Source organism: Scyliorhinus canicula, chromosome 15 (genome assembly GCF_902713615.1).
Source record: "Scyliorhinus canicula chromosome 15, sScyCan1.1, whole genome shotgun sequence".
NCBI lineage: Eukaryota > Metazoa > Chordata > Chondrichthyes > Carcharhiniformes > Scyliorhinidae > Scyliorhinus > Scyliorhinus canicula.
This window is the reverse complement of record NC_052160.1, coordinates 99,444,358-99,470,627: the sequence shown is the minus strand read 5'-3', so window position 1 is coordinate 99,470,627 and position 26,270 is coordinate 99,444,358. Positions and strand designations below refer to the sequence as shown.

At 44.2% G+C, this 26,270-nt stretch overlaps 1 protein-coding gene across 1 annotated transcript in view; it reads right to left on the bottom strand.

Moving 5' to 3' along the window:
* LOC119978135 (peroxisome proliferator-activated receptor delta-like) overlaps positions 1-26,270 on the bottom strand; it is a 97,256-nt gene that overhangs the window by 55,868 nt on the left and 15,118 nt on the right. The window contains exons 3-4 of the mRNA XM_038819558.1: positions 22,993-23,141; positions 342-480 (exon numbers count right to left, since the gene is read on the bottom strand). Of these exons, the coding sequence (XP_038675486.1) occupies positions 342-480; positions 22,993-23,141 (288 nt within the window). The remainder of the gene's footprint in view (positions 1-341; positions 481-22,992; positions 23,142-26,270) is intronic.

Here is a 26,270-nt window from a genome sequence, read left to right as displayed (position 1 = left end):
TATTTAATTTTAATTAATGGTTAAGTTCTCTTGTTGGGGGGGGGGGGGGGGGGGAGTGTGATACATGTGATGTTATGGTTTGGGGGGAATTGTGGGTGTTATGGGGCTGTTAGCTGCATATTACTGCTTGTTGCTATAGTTGTTGTTATATTTTTATATTTTCTGTAAAAAATTCCAATACAAATTATTAAAAAAAAAAAATAATAATAATACTGAAACAAAATAAGATGAATTAATGCAAACTGCTAATGAAATTACTCAATTCCATACTTGGAAAGCAATAAGACTCAACTTATCATGTCTTAAAATTTAATTTGCTAATGTTGGCAACATTTACTGACCGTTATGTGACATTCCTAATGCCAGGCACTTCTGGAAGCGACAATACTGACATTTATTCCTGTTCTTTTTCTGGATCTTACAGTTACGATCACATTTCTCATACTTCAGCTTCATGCGAATTGTTCTTCGGAAGAAACCCTGGAAGCCAAATTTTAGTTTAGTTTTAAACTATGCAATAAGACAGAAATAGGATTTCAAATTAAGAGTATGTGGCTCATTGATAAATACATGCAAATTTCTGATAAATAAAATGCTAGCTTGGAAAGCATTTTATTCCTTGTCTTACCAAGTTGTTGAGTTATTTATAAGCATTTGTGTTTTTGAAATTCCAGAGAGCAAAGAATGATTAATTTTTAAATTTCTGCATATATATGTACATCAATGGTATGCATGTACTCCCTGGAATTATCTTAATTATTTCAAGTAACTTTCCCATCTTACACTATCTTAACTTGCATACTTCACTTTGGGCGAGCTCTTCCAGCTCCTATCTCCAGTCACTTACCCGTGACCAAATTAAAAGCTTACTCGATACCAGCCCTCCTGGTCACCTTGCCGCTGCTACCTCTCTATGTGGTCCATAACCCCACTGGGCCAATCCTACTGCTGCTGCAATCCAAACTGACACCCATGCTAAAGAAAATTCATGTTCCTGCCATTAGCAGGATCTAGCTTCAAGTGGTCTTGAACTCTTGATGTATGTTTAGTAATCCATCCCAGTTTGGCATGCAAAGCCATTAGCTTTTTCAAAGCTGGGTAAGACGTAGAGGTAGGATTCTCCTCCGCCCTATTCTATTTACTAAAAGTTTTTTTGTGTAAGTTGGGCGCCACTGGCAGGGCCAACATTTTTTGCCCATCCCTAATTACCCTTAAACTGAGTGGCTTGCTAGGTCATGACAGAGAACATTTAAAAGTCAATCACATTGCTGTGGGTCTAGAGTCACATGTAGGCTACACCAAGTAAGGATAGCAGATCCCCTTCCCTGAAGGACATTGGTGAACAAGATGGGCGTTGACAACAATCAACAATGGTTTCATGGTCATCATTAGACTTTAATTCCAGATTTTTAGTAAATTCAAATTTTGCCATTTGTCATGGTGGAATTCGAACCCGGGTCCCATAGCATTACCCTGGGCCTCCGGATTATTAGTCCAGTGACAATACCACTAAACCATCACCTCTCCAAGTCTTCCCATTTCCCTCCTGTCGCTTGTTACTTTGCTCCTTCCTGCTTCCTCTAAATTCCTGCCTTAGGCATCTGTGCCTTCCCACCTTAGTGCTTTCTCCTGCACTTCTTACCATTTCCAAACCTGGACCCTGTTCCCAGCTCTGTCCTGCCATATCTCACTGATTCTAACATCGCTTTGAACGTGCATGCCATTCCACACTTCTTACTGCTTGCCAACTCCAAAATAAAGTTTCCAAAAAATGTAATGCCAACCAACCGCAACATTCCTTTATGACTGGTAAGACAGGGTGGATGGTCTGGATTCCATGTCATACCAGGGCTAATAGTTAAGGAGTTTCTTACAAGTACTTCACCAACAGCAAGCCGTGGAAACCTACATTTATTTTAATAAAACTGCATTATTTGAACAAATAATGCTGATTTCACTAAATCATTGCATGGAAACGATTTTTCTGAAGAGTAAATTTTCATTTATATAGCGTCTTTAGAACATAGAACAGTACAGCACAGAACAGGCCCTTCGGCCCTCAATGTTGTGCCGAGCCATGATCACCCTACTCAAACCCACGTATCCACCCTATACCCGTAACCCAACAACCCCCCCCCCCTTAACCTTACTTTTATTAGGACACTACGGGCAATTTAGCATGGCCAATCCACCTAACCCGCACATCTTTGGACTGTGGGAGGAAACCGGAGCACCCGGAGGAAACCCACGCACACAGGGGGATGACGTGCAGACTCCACACAGACAGTGACCCAGCCGGGAATCGAACCTGGGACCCCGGAGCTGTGAAGCATTTATGCTAACCACCATGCTACCGTACTATCCCAAGCCACAAACAGATATTATGCTGAGTGAGGAGGGAAAAGTTATGAACAGTAACCAAAAGCTTGGCTGAAAAGAGGAAATTGCTGAGGCTTTGACAGAAATCTTTGGATCCTCACTGTCTTCAGGTGATGTCCCGGAGTACTGGAGAATAGCCAATCTGGTTCATTGGTTTAAGAAGGGCAGCAAGGATAATACAGGGAACTACAGGCCGGTGAGCCTTACGTCAGTGGTAGGGAAATTATTGGAGTGAATTCTTCGAGACAGGATCTACTCCCATTTGGAAGCAAGTGGTCGTATTGGCGAGAAGCAGCACAGTTTTGTGAAGGGGAGGTCGTGTCTCACTAACTTGATAAGAGTTTTTCGAGGAGGTCACAAAGCTGATTGATGCAGGTAGGGCAGTGGATGTTATCTATATGGACTTCAGTAAGGCCTTTGGCAAGGTCCCTCATGGCAGACTGGTACAAAAGGTGTAGTCACACGGGATCAGAGGTGAGCTGGCAAGATAGATACAGAACTGGCTAGGTCATAGAAGGCAGAGTAGCAATGGAAGGGTGCTTTTCTGATTGGAGGGCTGTGGCTAATGGTGTTCCGCAGGGATCAGTGCTGGGACCTTTGCTGTTCGTAGTATATATAAATGATTTGGAGGAAAATGTAACTGGCCTGATTAGTAAGTTTGCGGACGACACAAAGGTTGGTGGAATTGCGGATAGCGATGAGGGCTGTCAAAGGAGACAGCAGGATTTAGATCGTTTGGAGATTTGGGCGGCGAGGTGGCAGATGGAGTTTAATCCGGACAAATGTGAGGTAATGCATTTGGAAGGTCTAATACAGGTAGGGAATATACAGTGAATGGTAGAACCCTCAAGAGTATTGACAGTCAGAGAGATCTTGGTATACAGATCCATAGGTCACTGAAAGGGGCAACAGAGGTGGAGAAGGTAGTCAAGAAGGCATACGGCATGCTTGCCTTCATTGGCCAGGGCATTGAGTATAAAAATTGTCAAGTCATGTTGCAGCTGTATAGAACCTTAATTTAGGCCACACTAGGAGTATAGTGTTCAATTCTGGTCGCCACACTACCAGAAGGATGTGGAAGCTTTAGAGAGGGTGCAAAAGAGATTTACCAGGGTGTTGCCTGGTATGGAGGACATTAGCTATGAGGAGAGGTTGAATAAACTTGGTTTGTTCTCACTGGAATGAAGGAGGTTGAGGGGCGATCTGATAGAGGTCTACAAAATTATGAGGGGCATAGACAGAGTGGATCGTCAGAGGCTTTTTCCCAGGGTAGAGGGGTCAATTACTAGGGGGAACAGGTTTAAGGTGCGAGGGGCAAGGTTTAGAGGAGATGTACAAGGTTTTTTTTTTTTTACTCAGAGGGTAGTGGGTGCCTGGAACTCACTGCCGGAAGAGGTGGGGAAGCAGGGATGATAGTGACGTTTAAGGGGCATCTTGCCAAATACATGAATAGGAATGGAATGGAGGGATACTGACCCCGGAAGTGTAGAAGATTTTAGTTTATACGGGCAGCATGGTCGGGGCAGCCTTGGAGGGCCAAAGGGCCCGTTCCTGTGCTGTACTTTTCTTTGTTCTTTGAAAAAATGGGTTTTAAGAGGGATTTTATTGGGACAGAGAGAAAGTGGAAGGACAGAGAAGTTTAGGGAATGAATTTCAGAATGTAGGAACCAAACCATTCGAGGTTCTGCCATCAATTGTGACGGAAAGGAAGGGAAGTTGCACTAATGCCGAGAATATGTGCTGGAGGTGGGTATGGGGTGGGTGTGGGGGGAACTATAATGAAATAGGTTACTTCACAGTCATGAGTCACATGAGCCGAGATTGAAAAAACTGTATTCTCAAAAGTTTCCAGACTATTCACAGTATCTCAACCTTCATTCTAATGACCCTGATAAATGTTTACATGTTCCTGTGTGTACAAGTCTGGCAATGCCTGCATTATCATACATAGCATAAATTTAGTGAACAAACACGAATGCAAGTTTTGAAGTTTAGATAACTATGACCTTGGGAGCAGTCTGAATGAAACTTCTGATCATTTACAAGCTGGAAACTACATTGGCTGATGCTATACTTAGCAATTTTCCTGATGTATGCAAATTATTGAATTGATGTAATTCTTTCATTGATTGTTCCCTCTTGGGTGGAGCTGCTTTCTAGTGAGGTCACAATACTCAATAAAACATTAACAACCGTTCTGAACATACGTTTTATGTTGACTGATATGTTATGATTTTCCAGTTTGATGTGTTTTTGTTGTAAATAGCTTAGGCAACGCAAGGCCTAGGGAAGTACAATGAAACAAGATGGAAAACATAAGGATCAGGTGTTAAATTAAAACAGGCTGAAAAAAGATACAAGTAATTGAAGATAATGTTCAGATCAGTTACTGTTGAGAAAGTTGCATGGACCTAGGAAATTTATATACTGTTGTTGAAGCTGGAGTTAATCTTTGTTGGAACAGTGTACAAGGTTAATAACATAGAAAGGACATTTGAATTTCAACTGATTGGAAATCAACCAAAGAAAGAACTTTCTAGAATGGCCAAATTCTGCATTCGGAATTTCAATTAAGCACAGCTGGAATACTTTGTACATGCAGCAAACACAGAACTCTAGCTGTACCACCAGCTGGTATCCCAGCAGAGTGGAGAAACAACAGAACATTGAGTATAAGGAATCAAATAGGTACATGGAGCTTTGGTCATTGGGCTCCAACTTCAGTCAGCTTCAACCCACTGACTCAGGCTGCTGTATAACAACACACTTTGCCATTTATCATGTGCGAGTCTAGTCATGAACATCAGCAGGGTATTTCATTGTGGATAAAAAGTTACACATCTGCTCAAGGATTTCGAGCAGGAGTCATTCTTAACGAGGAGTGATAACCTGGCTAATATTTTATTTCAATACCAGAGACAACCAATTGTATCAACTTTAACACCATTCAGGCTAAGATTAGTTAATTCAGTTCAGACTAAAGACTTGAATCGAAATAAGGCAATTCCTATTTTGTCCAGCTCAGTTCAAACTTACCTACTGAGGTATTGGGAAGAACCTTTTTCAAAAAAAAGTAAATTAAAAGGAAGATTCCTTTTCTACCGGTGCAATAATAGTTCAAATAGAAGCTAGCAGCTTAACGTTGCATTTTTGGCCATCAAGGTGCAATATGGACAACATAAAATTGATTTAAATAAACTGCTTTTTATATCATACTCTATCCGCTGAAGAAATTATGCAAGGAAAATGATAAAATTAAATTACAAAGAAATTGTACTAAGAGGGGAAATCATTGCCTACAAAGCGCAAAGAGATAGGGAGGAAAGGGTGGCTAGGCAGAAGCTGGTCGACTCCATACTGGAGGTAGACCGTAAATACTCCGAGGCCCCGACCGTAGAGCTCCTGGCGGAGAGAAAAGAATTACAAAGGAACTTTGACCTGCTCTCCACCAGGAAAGCAGTACACCAACTCCGCCAGGCACGCGGGGCCCTGTACGAACACGGAGACAAAGCCAGCCGCCTGTTGGCACACCAGCTGAGAAAGCAGGCAGCCAGCAGGGAAATTGCGCAAATCAGAGGTACCAGAGGCACGTGGGAAACAGAACCAGAGAGGATTAACGAAACCTTCAAGGCCTTCTACCAAGAGCTATACACCTCGGAGCCCCCAACGGGGAAGGCTGGGATGAACCGGTTTCTTGATGGACTGGACATACCAGTCGTGGGAGAGGGCAGAAAACGGGATCTGGAAGCACCACTAGCACTGGGAGAGATCATGGAGAGCATTAGCTCCATGCAGACGGGGAAGGCGCCGGGACCGGACGGATTCCCGGCGGACTTCTACAAAAAATTCGCGACAGCGCTGGCCCCGCACCTGCGGGAGATGTTCACAGACTCGCTAGCTAGGGGCACACTGCCACCCACGTTAGCACAGGCCTCAATCTCGCTGATACCTAAGAAAGACAAAGACCCAACGGAATGTGGGTCATACAGACCCATATCTCTGCTGAACGCAGACGCCAAAATACTGGCCAAAATCCTAGCCAAAAGGCTAGAAGACTGTGTACCTGAGGTGGTCACAGAGGACCAGACGGGCTTCGTCAAAGGTAGACAGCTTACCGCGAACATCAGGCGCCTGCTGAACGTGATAATGACCCCCTCCGGGGAGAGAACACAAGAGGTGATCGTCTCCCTGGACGCAGAAAAGGCCTTCGACAGAGTCGAATGGAAATACCTCATAGAGGTACTGGAGCGGTTCGGGCTTGGAACAGGGTTCACCGCTTGGGTAAAGCTCCTATACAACGCTCCCATGGCGAGTGTACGGACCAACAATACCAACTCCCAATACTTCCAGCTGCACAGGGGCACCAGACAAGGATGCCCACTGTCCCCGCTGCTGTTCGCACTAGCAATCGAACCGCTAGCAATCGCGCACAGGGCAGCAAAAAATTGGATCCGAAGGGGAGGTAGAGAGCACAGAGTCTCACTCTATGCGGATGATCTGCTCCTCTATATCTCGGACCCACAAAGCAGCATGGACGGAATCATAGCGCTCCTGAAAGAGTTTGGAGCCTTCTCGGGCTACAAACTCAACATGAGCAAAAGTGAGATCTTCCCAGTACACCCGCAAGGGGGGGGGGGGGGGGGGGGGGGGGGGGGCAGCACTAAAGGGCCTGCCATTCAAACAAGCCCGAAATAAATTCCGCTACCTGGGGATCCAAATAGCCCATGACTGGAAAGGGATCCACAAACGGAACCTCACCAGCCTGACGGAGGAAGTTAAAAAGGACCTGCAAAGATGGAACACACTCCCGCTCTCCCTCGCGGGGAGAGTCCAGACGATCAAAATGAACGTACTGCCCAGGTTCCTTTTCCTGTTTAGATCCATTCCGATCTACATCCCCAAGGCCTTTTTCAAAGCGCTGGACAAACATATCATGGCGTTCGTATGGGGGGGTAAAAATGCTAGGATCCCAAAGAAGGTCATACAAAAAACAAAATCCAGGGGGGGGCTAGCCCTCCCGAATCTACAATTCTACCACTGGGCAGCAACAGCCGAGCGAGTAAGGGGATGGATCCAGGAGCCAGAAGCCGAGTGGGTGCGTGCGGAGGAGGCCTCCTGCATGGGAACCTCCCTCCGGGCCCTCGCCACGGCAGCACTCCCATCCCCACCCAAAAAACACTCCACCAGCCCAGTGGTGACAGCCACCCTCCAATCCTGGAACCAACTGCGGCAGCAATTTGGCCTGTACAAAATGTCGGACAAGGCTCCCATCTGCAACAACCATAGGTTCAAACCAGCACTGACCGACGCCACCTTCAAAAGGTGGAGGCAGGACGGGGGGACACTGACAGTCAGGGACCTATACACGGACGACAGGATCGCAACACTGGACGAACTGACAGAGAAATTTCAGCTAGCTGGGGGGAACGAGCTACGGTACCTGCAGCTCAAAAACTTCCTACGAAAGGAGACAAGGACGTACCCACAACCGCCACGACAGACACTATTGGAAGACCTACTGGACGCAAGTATCCTAGAGAAAGGGAACTGTAGTGACATGTATGACCGACTGGTAGACAGGGACGACACCGTACTGGACGCAACAAGAAGGAAATGGGAGGACGACCTGGGGATGGAGATAGGGTGGGGACTCTGGAGCGAAGCACTGCATAGGGTCAACTCCACCTCCACGTGCGCAAGGCTCAGCCTGACGCAACTAAAAGTGGTACATAGAGCCCACTTAACGAGAAACCGTATGAGTAGGTTCTTCCCGGAGGTGGAGGACAAATGTGAGCGGTGCCAGAGAGGCCCGGCCAACCACGCCCACATGTTCTGGTCTTGCCCCAGACTTGTGGAGTACTGGACAGCCTTCTTCGAGGCTATGTCCAAAGTGGTGGGGGTGAGGGTGGAGCCATGCCCGATAGTGGCGGTCTTCGGGGTTTCAGACCAGCCAGATCTATTCCTGGGGAGGAGGGCGGACGCCCTTGCCTTTGCCTCCCTGATTGCCCGCCGTAGAATCCTGTTTGGCTGGCGGTCAGCAGCACCACCCAGAGCTGCAGACTGGCTGTCCGACCTCTCGGAATCTCTCCAAATGGTGAAAATCAAATTCGCCATCCGAGGGTCGGACGACGGCTTCCACAGAACGTGGGAGCCATTCATGCAACTGTTCCGGGACCTGTTTGTGGCCAACGTACATGAGGAAGAATAGTCGGGTGGCCAAGAACCAGGGGAAAATGGGCGGGAATCGGGGGAAGGTAGCCGGGGGGGAGGGGGCTACGGGCTCGGTATGGGGGTTTGATGGCAAGCCAAGGCCCAAAACCAAACTATAAATAAATGCCTATAAACATGTGCCTCGGCCATATTGAGGAATGTAAAATATGTATGCTGGCTAAAGCGGGCGGCCACAATTATTGTTATGAAGATGCTTACCTGTAAATATTCATGTAAAATTTTTGTGTTTTCCTTTTTTTTTTCTTTCTCTCTCTCTAATAACTTGTAATTTGTCATATATAAAATATGAAAACTCAATAAAAAAACATTTATAAAAAAAAATTACAAAGAAATTACAGCACAGCAACTGCCCATTTAACCCAGCCAGTCCATATTGGCTCCTATCCTTCACGAGGCAGTATCCTAATCCGTTGTGCTCATTCTGTTCCCATATCCCTTTATTCTCCTTTCCTTGAATCATTCTAATTTATTTTGTCTATTCCTAATGCATTGGTACTCTATTCATAATTCAGTAATGCACTTTCGAATTAAAAAAAATAAGCAATAAGACTTTTGAATTTCTTTTGTTCTCAAGTTAACTCAATTTTTTAACCAACAAAGTCAAATGAAAAAATATCATGGATGCTGGAAATCTGAAAAGAACAAAAAGACTATAAATATTAATCTTCTAGTGACATTTGTAGAGAGAGAAACAGAATTAAAAGTTTCAGCTCAATGGCCTTTCATCAGAACTGGAAAAATGCAGACATTAACAGATTTTTGTGGTGATATGCATACAGGCATATCTATCAATAATTGTACATAGTTGTATCAATGTATATATTTGTATATAACAGTGCCACTGTATATAGACAATGACCAACACATGGAGGGACAGCTATACCCTCCCACCATCAGGTGGAACCAGACCGCACAGATGTATATGTCAGAGGACGGACGGGAGCCAAGCACTTGGTAGCAGGACGGACAAGATAACAGACATCAGTAACAGAGACAGAATTGTACATTGTAATGCATGGTTGCCACTAAGAATAAATACTTGTAGCAACTACATCTTCGTGTTCTATGTGTACATTCATCATCACGGAAGTAACGGAATGCAACAGTTTTAGTGAAGTAGAGAGGTAGAGTATGTTGGGCGGTGGGGGGTGCTGAGGGTGAACAACAGCGAAGTCTGTGAATAGAGTAGAAGGGAGGAGAGATTAAATGACAGTGATAGTGTATTGCAAAAGGAAATGGTAATGAACAAGAAAGAAAAGATGAGTCCAGAGGGGATGTGAATGAGAAATGCAAAATCATCACCATTGGCTACAAAGAAAATTGAAATTGTTGAACTAGACATAGAGTCCAGAAGGCTTTAAGGAGCCTAATCAAAAGGTAAAGTGCTGTTTCTCAAGCTTCACGTGAGCTTCAGTGGAACACTGTTGGAGGCTGAAGATAGGAAGGTAATCGTGGAAGTGGAACAGTGATTAAAACAACCTGGAAGATTGAGATCATATTTCCGGATTATGGCGGTACTCCACAAAGTGTTCATCCAAGCTACGGTGGTCTCCCCAGTGTAAAGTCTGCATATCATCAGTGAATACAGTATGCTCAATTAAAAGGTACAAGTGTTCCTTCACCCAGAAGGGCTGTTTGGGGCTTTGGGCATTAAGAGTGGAGATAATAATAATAATCTTTATTGGTGTCACAAGTAGGCTTACATTAACATTGCAATGGAGTTACTGTGAAAATCCCCTAGTCGCCACACTATGGCATCTGTTCAGGTGCACAGAATGTCCAATTCACCTAACAAGCACGTCTTGCGGGACTTGTGGGAGGAAACCAGAGCACCCGGAAGAGACCCACGCAGATACGGAGAGAAGGTGCAGAGGTGACCCAAGCCGGGAATCGAACCCGGGCCCCTGGTGCTGTGAAGCAGTGTCACCCTATCAAGGGTCACGTGCTGCATCTCCAGTGTACCCTTGGAAGGCTAAAATGGGAAGGGCAAGTGAAGGTGTTTTTGGTGGTGATATCACACTAGAGGTGGCAGAAATAGAGGAGAAAATGTCCTTTTGAATGTGGAGGCTGGTGAGGTAAAGTGTGAGGGCGGGGAAGTGAAGGGATCAGGGTAGAAGTACATGAAATGGTACAGGCATGGTTGAAAGCCCTGGCAACCATGAGGGGGTGGGAATCCTGAGTTGAGGAAAAAGGAAGACATATCAAAGTGCTGGTATGGGAGGTAGCATTGTTAGATCAGATTGGATGCTGAGGGAGAAACTGGGGAATGAAACTGAGTCCTTGCAGAAAGAAAGGTGTGAAGAAATGTTGTCAAAGCAGCTATGAGGGCAAATGGATTTATCCCCAGAAATAGAGGTAGAGATTCCAAGGAAGGGAAAAGTCAGAGATGGGCCATGTATAGGCAAGGTGGGAATTGAAATTCATAACTTTGATTAAAGTTGATGAAATTATCCAGTTTGGGGCGAATTAAAGACATAACTTTCAACGTTTCCGATTTGGGGTGAGAGCAGGAAACAGCACTGGTAATAATAATAATAATCGCTTCAATGAAGTTACTGTGAAAAGCCCCTAGTCGCCACATTCCAGCACCTGTTCGGAGAGGCCGATACGGGACAGTCATCAAAGAACTGGAAAAGATGAGGATGAGGACCCAAGAAGAATTGGAAAAAAGAATGTTCCACAATTTCATGAAAAGGCAGGCATAGTTAGGAGCCTTTAAAGTTTCTGTCGCAATAGTTTCTTTGGAGGAATGAATGAAGATAAAGGAGAAGTTTTTCAATGTGGCGAACAAGCCCAGCCAGGTAGACGAAAGTGGTGATGAATGAGAATTGGCTGGGCCTCCATTCATGGAAGATTCAGAGTCTTCCGGTTGTCCTGGTGGGGAAATTAAAGTGTAGAGAGATTGGATGTCTGTAGAGCTATGACCAGGCAAGTGGAAACTGTTAAAGTGCTGGGGCATATTAGAAGAGCTATGGATGTAGGTGTGAAGAGACAGGGCATGGGAAAGTCGAAGTGGGAAATTGACTTTGTTAAAACTACTTTCCCCCACTTTAAAGGCATAACTTTCACCTTCATCTCACAGACCTTTAAAAGCTCTGTCAGTATACCAAGTTTAAAGGGTTTAGGGGTACACACGAGATCACTTTCACTTGATTATGAGAAATATTTATTTCTTACACACTGACTTACTGTTTAAAGGGTTTTGGGGTGCAGATGAGGACATTTTCACTTTATTCTGGGGAAACTTTTCCTTTAACATATTTAGTGACTGTTAATGGGTTTTAAAGGCTGCAGATGGAGAGAGCACCCAAAGGAGCCACAGTCCAGGGAAGACCTCTGACCTGAGCCCCTCCAGCCCAGAACAAGCCCACCTGGCCGCCATCTCCCATGAAGGACCCCCGCTCTGCACCCTGTGTCAATTGTTGGGCGGGTACCTACCAACTTGCTACCCCTCAGACTGCAAGGTGCCAGGTTGGCACTGGCATTACCAAGGGGTGATGAGGCTGAAGGGTCAAGAGATTAGGCCGCGCCCCTCTCAGTTGCAGTGCAGATCCCAGTCTGCTATGGAATGGCACGGAAAACCGTATTTGCAAAATAAAACTTTCCAATTGCTCTTAGCACCAGCAGAGACCAGTCCCAATTCATCCCTGGCAGGAGCACTTAGACTCCCAAATGGAGAATCCTGGCCAAGTTATGTGGGCAAGAGTAGGCTGAAATGATGGGTTCACCAGGGCATTCCTGTTTGCTGATCTTAAGGAGGAGATAGAATTGAACTGCTCAGGCTGGGGGAATAGGGTTGGAAGCTGTGGAGGGAAGATTGCCACAGGAAAGGAGGTCAATGGCTATCTTGGAAACTATGGCAATTAAAGTCAGCATCCATTTCCACCTCCATAGAACATAACAGCGCAGTACAGGCCCTTCGGCCCTCGATGTTGCGCCGACCTAGCCAAGTGCATTTTATTCCAATAGCCTTATCATTCTTTTCATCAAAACATGAATTCTGATCAATAAGCATTTGTAGTAAATGTGTAAGAAACTAGAAATGTTGTTTTACTAAAGAAACTTATACTCAACCCCACGATTACTTTAGCTAAAGTTTCAAGTTGGTAACTTAATCCTGTGGCAGAAAATGCCTGGGGACAATCTTCGGTGGCTCTATAATAATTTTTTCCCCCTTGATTAGTAACTCCCTATGAGGAGAAACTTCTTCACATAGAGTTAAATCTAAAACGCATTACCTGAATGGATGTTGTAATCAAATTCCATATGAACTTTTAAAGGCCAATTGGACATGTCTATGAGGAGGACTCATTTTCAGAGTTAGCAGGAAATCATTAGGGTTTTGGACTAACCTGAACAGCTCTTCCAAAGAGCTGGCACAGAGGTGATTGGCTGAATACTTCCTTCTATAGTGTAAGGTTCTGCTGTTGGCAATGCCATTAGAACCAAACATAAGAAATTGGAGCAGCAGCAGGCTGTACAACGCCTTGGACTGCACTGTTAAAGGGAAAGGGAGATGGTTTGGGTGAAGGGAGTGTTAGAAATCCAAAGGGAAAAACTAAGGCATCAGAACAATATGGTGATGTGGGTAAAGGCAAGTAGAATGGGACAAGAGGAGACAGAAAGTTGAATAAAGAATGTACAACAGCAAATAAGGTCACTGCAGGGAACTTAAGTAAAAATATGAAATTAAAGGCTCCATATCTGAAAGCACAAAGCATCTGCAAAAGACAGATAAAATAGTGGCACAAATAGAGGTAAATGATTGAGATCTAATATCCATCAAAGAAACACAGTTACAAGGTTATTAAGGTTGGAAAATAAATATTTCAGGATACGTAAGATTTTTGAAAGACAGATAGAATGAAAAAGGTGGACTTTTAGATTATTCTTCAGACTAGACTAATCCAATACTGAACTGATTAATTCAGCACTTCCAGCAGGGACTGGAAAATTATCAATAATGCGTATCTTCCCCCGATTTTCCTCTTTATTACCAGAGAGGGTGAAGACAATTGAAGCACTCTGAACCACTAGTGCAGCTGAGCTCTGTAAAGTACAGGCGATCTGAGATTAAATCTATCTGGCCGATGTGTCCCACTTACTAAGTAAATAAACTTGCTGAGCAACCAGTCCTAATTCACTTTTATATGACTCCAAGTCATTGCTGCTTTCGGCATAAACATGAATTTGGGCAATTGCCACAGAAGTTTATATATGTTTTAGCCTCTTATGATCTTGCTATTGCTCATCGTTTTACCTCAGCAATATATTTGTTAGAAGTCTGCTCTGTTGACCTCTGGTGGCGGCCATGGTGTGATTGGTCACACATTTAGTAGCTCTCGCATGTAGCGGTGTTTTTGGACCTTCTCCCCAGCCAACCGGCGGACTTGTTGATGAAAAAAGGTTCAGGATTGGTCGAAGAAGAGGGTGTTCCACCGGTGGATGGATTTGTGGACCAGAAGTGGTTTAAGTGAAAGGAGCAGTTGGAGCGAGAAGCTATACCTGGGACACAGAGGACGATGGCGGAGGGTATGAGACTGGCCCTAACGTCTCAGTGGTCTATGGAGCAGCTGGTGGACTTCTTGAACGAGAAGTTCACCCAGCAGAGAAAGGAGACTCTGGAGGACCTGGCGAGGATGATGGATCCGATTAAGGCAGGGATCAGCTATGTGGAGATGAGGCTGGTGTGTCAGAGTGAGGCAACCCAGAAGGTGGAGGAGGTTTGGGGGGGGGGGGGGGGGGGCAGCACGAGGAGCAGCTCTCTTCGATGGCGGCTGAGATGGGGGTGATGCGGGATATTTAGAGGAGGCTAAAGGAGAACATAGAACATAGAACATAGAACAGTACAGCACAGAACAGGCCCTTCGGCCCTCAATGTTGTGCCGAGCCATGATCACCCTACTCAAACCCACGTATCCACCCTATACCCGTAACCCAACAACCCCCCCCCCCCCCCCCCTTAACCTTACTTTTATTAGGACACTACGAGCAATTTAGCATGGCCAATCCACCTAACCCGCACATCTTTGGACTGTGGGAGGAAACCGGAGCACCCGGAGGAAACCCACGCACACAGGGGGAGGACATGCAGACTCCACACAGACAGTGACCCAGCCGGGAATCGAACCTGGGACCCTGGAGCTGTGAAGCATTTATGCTAACCACCATGCTACCCTGCTGCCCCTGAAGGTGGAGAACCGGTCCCAGAGACAGAACCTGAGGATTATGAGGCTCCCAAGGGAGCAGATCCGGGCTTGTCCATGGCCAGGATGTTCAAGAAGTTTCTGGGAGAGCGGGCTTTTGAAAGCCCCTGGAGGTGGACCGGGCGCACAAGGCACTGATGAGGAAGTCGCAGGGTAACGAGCCACCAAGGGCAATGGTGGTGCAGCTGCATCTGTTTTTGGACAAGGAGCAGATCCTGAGGTGGGATAGGTAGACGAGGCGATGTATTTGGGAGGGCAGTGATCTTCGAGTATACCAGGACCTGGGTGCGGAGCTGGCCAAGAGCAGAGCAGGGTTCAATAAGGTGAAGGCTGCCCTCTTTAAGAAGGGAGTGAAATTTGAGATGCTGTACCTGGCTCGCCTCTGGGTGACCCACAATGGCCGTGAAGTGTACTTTGGGTCGCTGAAGGAAGCGATGAAGTTTGTGAGGGACAATGGATTTGCAGGAGAAGGACATTGAACTTTGGAGGAGGTATTCTTTTTTCTTTAGGGGCCATTGTCCTGTGTACTTTTGTGGGGGATGAGTTGTTGCTTTTTTTTTTTGTTTATGGTCTTGCATTGTTGGTGTTGTTGTTTGCACCAAGATAGTGTTTGAGCGGGGAAGGGGAATCAGTAGGAGGTAGGATGCTAGGCGCCATGGGCAGGGGCTACCGGCTAGTTGTGGGGGGTGAGCAGGTGGTTAGAGTGTTGATGGGGGTTGGGATTGTTATTTTATGGGGGGGGGAACTGCTGACAGGGGAGGGGCTTTTGAAATGTGGTATGGGAGGGGTCAATGACTGTGGATATCTGAGGGCGGGCCTGAGGGGGTGCTGGACATCCCCCCTCCCGACCAGGCTGATCACATGGAATGTGAGAGAGTTGAATGGGTCGGTCAAGAGGGCTCGCAAATTCGCGCATCTGAGGAGCCGATAGGTGGATGTGGCATTTCTGGGGCAAACTAGGTTTAGGAAAGGGTGGGTAGGGCAGGTACCCTGGATTGGATTTGAAGACGAGGGGGTAGATGTCTTGATAAATAAGCGGGTAGCTTTTGAAGTGGGGAATATAGTGGCAGATTCCGGGGGGAGGTTCGTTACGGTGAGTGGGGAATTGGAAGGGATGCTGGTGGTATTGGTGAATGTTTATCCCCCAAACTGGGACGACATAGAGTGTGGGGGAAGATTCCGGACCTGACTCGCACTGGTTGATAATATGGGGCGATTTTAACACAGTTTTGCAGCCAAAATTGGATCGGTGAGTATCGGCGGTGGCAAGAGAACTGAGCGGGTTTATGGAGCGCATGGGGGATGGTGGACCCGTGGAGGTTTGGTAGCTGAAGGTGAAGGAATTCTCGTTTTTCTCCCATGTTCACAGAGTGTACTCCCGAATCTATTATTTTGTGTTGGATAGGACGTTGTTGTTGGGGATGGTCAATTCAGAGTACTCGGCAATTGTAGTTTCGGACCATGCGCCGCATTGGATGGACTTGCAGGTAAATTGGCGGGGGGGGGGGGGGGGGTCGACGCCCGCAGCAGAAGCTGCGGATGAGGTGGTTTGTGAGCAGGCGAGGCTGCCATTTGGGGATATGTGGAGCTCAAAGACATGAGTGAGGTTTCGGCCGCCACGCTGTGGTAAGCATTAAAGGCTGTTGTGAAGGGGAGTTCATTTCAATACGGGGGGATAAGACGGAGCGGGCGGAGATATTGAGGATAGCGGATGAGATCTTGCAGGTGGATAGGAGGTATTCGGAGGCCCTGGAAGCGGGGTTGCTAAGGGAGAGGCAGAAACTACAAATGGAGTTTGGGCTGATATCCATGGGTAATTTTGTAGGGCAGTTGAGGAGAGCTAAGGGGTGGTTCATGAATATGGGGAAAAGGTGAGTAGGATGTTGGCATATCAATTGAAGAAGCAAGAGGCAGCGAGGGAGATCGGGGAGGTGAACGAGAGGGGAGGGATGGTGGTCTTGGACCCGGTGGGGGTAAATGGGCTGTTTGGGGATGCTTTTGGAGGCTGTATGAGTCGGAGACCCCAACTGGGGTGGAGGGAATGAGTCATTTTTTGGAGGGATTGGAGTTCCTGAGGGTGGAGAAGGACCTGGTGGAGAGACTGGGAGGCCCCATTGGGCTGGTGGAGATAGTGAAGGGTATGGGAGCGATGCAGGCAGGTACAGCCCTGGGTGGGTTTCCAGTGGAATATTTCAAAACTTTTTCAGGGGACCTTGGGCAACTGCTGGTAAGGGCTTTCAATGAGGCGAGGGAGCAAGGGGTGCTCCTCCCAACGTTATTGGAGGTCTCAATCTCCTTAATTTTAAAGAGAGACAAGGATCCGGAGCAGTGTGGGCCCTACAGGCCAATTTCAGGGTTAAATGAAGACAGCAAGCTACTAGCCAAGATTTTGGCCTCCGGGATTGAGGACTGTGTAACGGGAGTGATAGTGGAGGACCAGACGGGGTTTGATAAGGGGAGATACCTGTTGGCCAACATCAGGCGGCTGTTGAATGTTATAATGATGCCCCCGGAGAGACGAAGTAAGGAGGTGGCGGACGCCATGGATGCGGAGAAGGCCTTCGACCGTGTGGAGTGGGACTATTTGTGGGAGGTGCTGGGGCGAAGAAGTCAATGAATGGCTGCCATCTCCGAGCAAATCCCTTCACAGACCCTCTGGGCAGGGGTTTGTGGATTGGGTCCGGTTATTGTACGGGCACTGGTAGCGAGTGTGTGAACAAACCGGGTGAGCTCGGAATATTTCAGGCTGCATCGGGGAATGAGGCAGCGATGTCCACTCTCCCCATTGTTCTTTGTCTTAGCTATAGAGCCATTGGCAATGTCGCTGAATGTCAGAGGTCCTGAAGGTGAAGGTGGTCCTGAGTCCAGAAGTGGCGATCTTTGGAGTGTCAGAAGACCCTGGAGTCTAGAGGGCGAAAGAGGTCGATGTCTTGGCTTTTACCTCCCTGGTAGCCCAGAGACAGATATTATTGGAATGGAGGGACTCGGGGACCCCCGAGACCGGAGGTTTGGGGAGTGACCTGGCAGAGTTTCTCAGGCTAGAAAAAATAAAGTTCTCCCTGAGAGGGTCTGTGGAGGGGTTTGCCCGGAAGACTTCTTTGAGAGTAGTTAGGGTGTCAGCTGGGGGGGGGGGGGGGGGGGGGGGCGGGCGCGCGCAGCACGGTGGCGCAGTGGTTAGCACTGCTGTCTCAATGCGCTGAGGTCCCAGGTTTGATCCCGTTCCTGGGTCACTGTCCGTGTGGAGTTTGCACATTCTCCCCGTGTTTGCGTGGGTTTCGCCCACACAACCTAAAGATGTGCAGCTCCTTAATTGGAAAAAATGAATTAGGTACTCTAAAATTATTTTTTAAAAGATGTCAGCAGGGGAGAGAGAGAGCAGGTGACGGGATGGTGGGGTGTTAAGTATTTACTTGATTTGGTTATTTGCCCTGTTGGCTTGTTTTGTTTTGTGATTGTGTTTGACGTGTAAATATATAAATGCCTCAATAAAATATTTTTCAAAAAGGTCTGCTTTGTTAACTATTCTGCATTAAAGCAGTGAAATTAAAGTTAGACCCAGATGTCAATCTGAAACCTGTCCAGAGTGAAACAAAAACTAAATGTAAAGGCTTTATGTTCTTAACCAGCTTTCATTGGGCACCTGTTATATGATTATTTGCACAAACCACTTACCCACTTAGTATTTTTATTATTATAAACACAATTATCTATTGAAACAAATTTTACTCTGAGAAAGCAAACCAATAAAGGTCACCAATCTTCTTACTCAGACTTAAATAAAGTGACATTCAAGTCAAACTCTTTGATAATTCTCCATCATGTAAATAAAATTGACTGCTGTGCAGCTTTTAATATCTAACCCAACAGTCCATGAAAATACCTGCTTGTAATTTAACTTGTTAGAACTCGAATAAAAATTCAACTGAGAGAGACAAAGAAGACAGTAAACAGTAAATTAGCAAGAATGCAAAACATTGCCAGAAGCTTCACATACTGTGAATGCTGAAAATTGGAAATAGAAACAAAAAATACTGGAAATACTCGGGTCAGCGCAAAACTCTTAACAGAATAAGTAGGTTTCAAGGAGTACCTTTAAGCAGGAATAGAAAGTGGAGAGTCAGAGACTTTAGGGAGGGAACGATTTTCAGAGTCTCAAAGAGAGCCAATAAAACCCATTTAGATTCCATGGTCTCTTTGGTCTTGCAAGATTTGTTCTCTCTTTTGCCCCCCTCTTTCCTCCTGAGGCTGTAGATTGGTTGGACTAATGATCAGCTTCCATGAACTACTCAAAGTGTCCATTGTTCATAGAAAACTTGGAAAGTGTATTTCAGAAAGCTACTCAACCAGGCAGGGCATCACAGCAGAGCCTAGTTCTGTCTCTTGACATTCACGAGCGCATAGGTGTGGTTAACCACCAACTTTCCCAATTGCTGCACTAGCTGAGATTAGGAAATTCAGCTGCGACTGGGGTCAAACCTGGAACATTCCTGGTCTACATGTTATCCAAATTGCTGACTGCTGGTGCTTTCAACCTACGTAAAATGTATAATGCTGATAATCACCTTTTAGGTTTCAAGTAGAATTTACAATATCAAGGGTTTGGTGGCTGAACTAATCAGGAAGTAAATCACAGATTAAATTAAAGGCAAGCAAAAATAGGGGCAGCACGGTGGCACAGAGCTTAGCACTGCTGCCTCACAGCGCCGAGGACCTGGGTTCGATTCCAGCTGTGTGGAGTTTGCAAATTCTCTCCTTGCCTACCTAGGTCTCACCCCCACAACCCGAAGATGCGCAGGTGGATGGATTGGTAATGCTAAATTGTCCTTTTATTGGAAAAAAAAGAATTGGGCACTTTAAATTTTTTTTAAAAAAGCAAAGATGGCAAAGCCAAGTTAGCATTTTCAAAGCAAACAGCATGCTCAAGGCACTGTACAACTGTTGTGTCCCATAATTGCTTTATTTCATTCTAAAGTACTTTTCAAAATAATTAATAAGAAAGAAAAGTAATCAAGTCAATTTGCTGGCATAGATTAAGCAGCATTCCCCCGAGTAATTTTTACTTTTATGGATTAACAAACAAGATGTCCTGTTCCTTATATGTATTCTCTGGCAGTATATTCTGAATCTCACTAATTGAGGGATCCATCTCCCAAAAACTCATTCCAAAACATTCTTCAAATAAACTCCAATAGGTGAAAGAAAACCTAGTAACTAATTAACAGCACATTCTATAAAGATACCACACAATTTGTTTTATATGTTTGGAGACTTTAACTGGGTACTTTACCTGCATCTTTAATTTTTAGTATTTCTACCTATCACAGCAGGAGGGTTCGCATAGTAAGAAGTCCGACAACACCAGGTTAAAGTCCAACAGGTTTGTTTCAAATCACCAGCTTTCAGAGCACTGCTCCTTCCTCAGGATTTGAAACAAACCTGTTGGACTTTAACCTGATGTTGTAAGACTTCTTACTGTGCTCACTCCAGTCCAACACCGTCAATTCCACATCATAGCATAGCAGGAGGGTTGAGATTAACTTTAGTTCCATCTCCATGTCAAGCACTACCTGAGAGGATGAATAAATGATCACCCCTTAGCCATTTCTGACACAGATACTGGAAGCTGAAGTGAGTACCAGATGAAGAATTTCTCTCTTGCAATAATATTGAGGTACAATAACTAAGTATCGCTTTTAAGGGCGGGAAAACATTAGTTGTTTGATCTAAGTTCATCTAACCAAGGTATAAGAGTGTAAATAGGCGATTAAGCAATTTCTGTGCATTGAAATGTAATTTACAATTCCAGTATTCACAGACAGTATACAAAGCTTTACACCATTCCGCTCAACACAATCTCATTTTATGACTATACACTGTAATCTCGCCAGTATGAAATGCTTGGACCAGGCCATTTCTGGAGTTTGAAATTTTGTGGATTATAGAATTATGTTAGGATGCCTAACCACAAGTGTGTAGGTATACTTACCTTAAACATAAAATAGTGATAAAGTATTAATGATAAAGTATTATAGAGCAGTAACAAAAATTGTTTTACTCATTCAAATATTTACCATTTTCTCCCAAAATACTACACTAAAATAATGTCATTGACATTGAGGGAATGCTTTAGTCTGCTCAAAGAATTTCCGGGCAACTTGAGGTTTCCAAATAATAGATTTCTGGACTGGAGGGAATCTAGTGTATATGCTAACAATATGTAAAATGATTTAATATTAATTTAGGTTTCTGTTGAATTGAGGATATCTTCATTTATTTCCCTTCCTTTACTTGCTCCTAATCTCTACCATTTGGGCTTAAATTAATTACACGGTGTACAAATAATATGCTGGGATTGCCCCAGCCTTCCTTCCCTCTATTTATAGGGAGTAATGCCTACTATTCTTCACTGAAGGTAAGGCCAAGACTGAACATTCAGTCTTGTCAATATCCTAACATATTCAGATGTTACACATGATTTGTACGATTTAGGGACTGAGCTGAATGAATGATATATAACGAATTGATATGAAATTGAAAATAAATTGAAACAAACCATAATGTAGAATACTTCTATTGAAGCTTAGGATTTCCACTTATTTAATTAAAAGACTTTCAATTATAAAATATCTGTGCAAGAGTTTGCTCCTGACAATTTAGGATTTTTGTGTTTAAAATGAACTATTTAAAATAATTACAATTAAGTGATGTAGATAACGAATTCAACGGTTCAGCTAAGAATTTAGCACGGGCAGCACGGTAGCATAGTGGTTAGCATAAATGCTTCACAGCTCCAGGGTCCCAGGTTCGATTCCCGGCTGGGTCACTGTCTGTGCGGAGTCTGCACGTCCTCCCCGTGTGTGCGTGGGTTTCCTCCGGGTGCTCCGGTTTCCTCCCACAGTCCAAAGATGTGCGGGTTAGGTGGATTGGCCATGCTAAATTGCCCGTAGTGTCCTAAAAAGTAAGGTTAAGGGGGGGTTGTTGGGTTACGGGTATAGGGTGGATATGTGGGTTTGAGTAGGGTGATCATGGCTCGGCACAACATCGAGGGCCGAAGGGCCTGTTCTGTGCTGTACTGTTCTATGTTCTAATTTAATTTTAATCATTTGAATTAAGCATTTTTGAATTAAAGGCGGATTCAAGCATTCGAAGTGCAAATATCATGTAATAAAATATCAGGGCTTTGGGTGTGAGGATAGGTGCACCAGATGTTCGGGGAGTCCAGCAAACCACGCCCATATGTTCTGGGCATGCCCAGCACTGGAAGAATTCTGGAAGGGGGTGGCGGGGACGGTGTCGAGGGTAGTCAGATCCAGGGTCAAACCAGGGTGGGGACTCGCAATTTTTGGAGTTGCGGTAGAGCCGGGAGTGCAGGAGGCAAAAGAGGCCGGTGTCCTGGCCTTTGCGTCCCTAGTAGCCCGTCAAAGGATTCTGCTACAGTGGAAGGATGCAAGGCCCCCAAGTGTGGAGACCTGGATCAGTGACATGGCGGGATTTATAAAACAGGAACGGGTCAAATTTGCCCTGACAGGATCAATACAAGGGTTCTATAAACGATGGCAGCCTTTTCTGGACTTCCTGGCGCAAAGATAGGTATCTTGGTCAATAGCAGCAACCCGGGGGGGGGGGGGGGGGGGGGGGGGGTGTTCCTTATTGTAGTTTCTATTCTGTAACTTTATATTGTGTTAATTTGCGTTGTTGTTAAAATGCTGTGTTGTGCATGGGGGTGGGGCGAATGTTTATGATTGTTAATATTATTGTTATTTTTGGTATTTTACTATGGTGCGTTATTGTTGTGTAATTCAAAATTTTTCAATAAAATATTTACAAAAAAAATAAAATAAAATATGAGGGCGTAATTAAGGAATATGCGTAGAATCAGGTTATCATGTTTGTTCTGATGTCGTACCTCTTAACGATTTCACACCAGCATGGCATAGCTTGCAATGCCCACATCCCGTAATGAATTTTTCAAAGTAGCAGATGTTTACCCGAAGCCATCTAGTATCTTGGATTACAACAGAAATCTTTATATTTTAACTAATTTGATCATTAATGCAACATCAAAAATGAGAAGGAAGTTTCAAGGAAGTTTCAGGTCTTTATATTTGTCATAAAATTTGAGAGAACATTTTCACGATAGCATATTTTATTTTAAGTACATAATGTAGAAACAGACCTTGCAACCCTCACACGCATGCACACCATAATGGAAGCCTGAAGCCTTGTCTCCACATATTCGGCATTCAACGTTCACTCCAGACGTGGTGGCCTCCTCATTAGTAACTTTGGCTTGTAAAACTGATGGACTTGTGGCTTCCATTACATCTAACAAAGGGAATACATTGGTTACAAAAAAAAAACTGTTCAAAATTTTTTAAATTGTTACATGCAAATATATCGGACATAAATTAATTCAATATCCATAAATCACTACTAATTCACAGCCCAATTTTCAGCTATTTTCCCTCTTCTCTCACAGCCACATATCATTAAAGAGTAAGATAATGGGAAACAAACTGCTTTCGTCTGAAGATTGCTGAAAGTATAGGTTGAGAGGCGTAAGAGATGTCCAGGTCTAAATTAGAGATTGTTGTCACAAACATATAGTTATGATATCATAAATTTTGAAAAGCACGTTTGCTTAAAAAAAACTTTGTTCAGAAAAGGGATGTACGGATTGATGATTTGGCACCTTTCTGTATCGGTTTCAAAACCTTGTCAAACGACTTATCTCAAGAAGGATCACAAAAGACATTATTCAGTGAGTGTTCCACAAGTGTAACTTAGATGCTTCCACTTGCCGGTTTTCCTTCAGAATGAAGACAATTTAATGATAAGGACCTTAATGAAAAGCTAAAAAAGAACCCCTTGTGGGAGAAAGGTTGTTTGAATGGCCAATACCCAATTTGGAAGCATGATTCTTCAGTTGGGGAGCTGCTATAATTGGGTTTCATGCTATAAGAAAAGTTTGGAAGATGCCGAAACAGAGATCCACCTTGAGCATCATGATGAACACACCTTGAAACAGAAACTGCTTCTCAACAGGGAGAGACTGATGAAGGTTTCCAGAAACAGCTATTGGACTCACTCAGGCTACCAAGGGCCACTGCCTGTAGAATAGTAAAAGTAAAATACGGAGGTTCACATTCTCCCATGACCAGTTCTTCTTGTTGAGTCCACCTGCAAAGGCAAACTCCAACTCCTCATTAACTATAGAAACCATCTCAGCTGCTAAACTGCACCTCAATTTTCATCGCCTTCACTTCAGAAAGAAGGAATTCAGACAATGAGCCTGCAATAATATCTCACAGACACAGATTTGAAAGTCATCTTGGTATCTCCTTTTCTTTATCTGCATTTTAATCTTTGTATCTGTATTTTAGTTAATAATTTTTATCACTTTTCCTTGTGTAACTTCCACTTGTAGTTTTGTAATAAACTAACCTTTATCATGTTTAAGACTAAAGGTACGATCTACCAGCTGTTCACACTGGCGGGATATTCTGGTCCCATGCCGGCACATGGGATTCCCGGCAATGAGGGGTGCAGCCACCAGGAAATCCTGTTTTCAACGGCGGTGTTGGTAAATTCAACTGGTGGGCCACCTCCGAAAAACACGTAGTGGTTTGGTCAGTAAATCGCACCCTGAAGCTTATATACTGGGTCATTTTTTAAATAAACTGAATCACTCACAAAGCAAAATATAGCTACATGTATGCAAACACATTCTTAGCTCACGGACCACTTTGGGGAATTGCCTTTTACGTGGTCATGACAACTGCCAAATATTATACGGATTCTTACCTTCACACAGAATATTAAGTTTCTTATTAATTGAACTGAATTCTCAAACCACTGACTTTTAATTTTAAACCATGTTGTTTTCTAAAAGCTGTTATGCTTGCGCTATAAGGTGCCTCTACACAAGGTGAAGGGGAAAGTAAAAGAAATTCCAATACAGACACATAACTACGAAGTGTCTCAAATCCAGCTATCCAAAAACCAGACATTTTTATAAGCTACCATGTATTATTTTAATAGGTATTTAATGAGTAAAATAACAGAGGCTGACTATCAACCTGTTTAGGCAACGCCTTATTAGGGTGTTTTTAAAGTCAATGTTTAGTTTCAGAAATTGCTTCAGAATGCCAGTTTTATCCATCTTGTTTAGGGAACTTAACTCCATAACAGTTTCATAACCTTTGCAGTTCATTGGTTTAATTCATGATTAGAAGCAACCCACTGTGCCATTGTTTTCCCTTCCATAAAACAAAACCCAGTTTTTGAAAAAAGGATAAAAATCATATTTGGTGGAGTAACTCTGTCTACTGTCCCAGCAACAATTTTATCTCCTCATTGGAGTATGGTTTTCACAGTACATCATCAAATAGCCTTTATTCTCATAGTAGTTCTGTCAGTGAGTGGCAAAGTTATCTATTTATTAACAACATCTTAGCCCTATCTCGTCCAGTCAGCATCCACACATACAGAATTCCAGTCAGGGGCTGCTATCCAGTGGCCAACAGTGCAAAGTCTGGTTGATTTTATCTCTTCACAAAGTATTGTGGCAATCTTGAATGAAGTTAATTAACTGAGTCAGTACCAAAAATGGACTTAGGCTATTTATGACACAAAGATTGAGACTTTTTTTTAATATATAAGTTTCAGAATATAAATTTAGAGTACCCAATTCATTTTTTCCAATTAAGGGGCAATTTAGCACGGCCAATCCACCTAACCTGCACATCTTTAGGTTATGGGGGTGAAACCCACGCAGACACGGGGAGATTGTGCAAAACTCCACACGGACAATGACCCAGAGCATGGATCGAACCTGGGACCTCGGCGCCGTGAGGCAGCAGGGCTAACCCACTGCGACTAAGATTGAGACTTGATGGAACTACTTGCCTGTTACCATCTTTGTCTGTTTCCTTGTATCGTATGTAATAGAGAAAAATATTGATAAATTATGAAAGGGATTTGACATGTCTAATCTGATGCCATTAAGGACCCTATGCCGTTTGCAACAAATTAAAATGGGCTACATTTGAATCCAAATCCCAAAAGTGGGATTGGAATGCTAACTGAGAGCACCATGAAAGTCTTTTTGTGTTATTATTCAAAAATGTTAACAACCATAAAGTGTTTCTTGTCAGTTCAATCTCAATAGAAAAAACGATAATCAAAATTGCTGGAAACTTATCTGTAAAATTAGTGGTGATCAATAATGTACAATGCTTCTATTTTTTAATAAAGGTAGACATACAACTTGACCTCAGTAAATACCATATTCCTAGGAGAAGCAGAGTGAAACAACAAATATTCTAAATTAGTTACAAGGAAGAACAGCAAGGTGGTGCAGTGGTTAGCACTGCTGCCTCATGGCGCCAAGGACCAGGATTCGATCCTGGCCCCGCGTCACTGTCTGTGTGGAGTTTGCACATTCTCCCCATG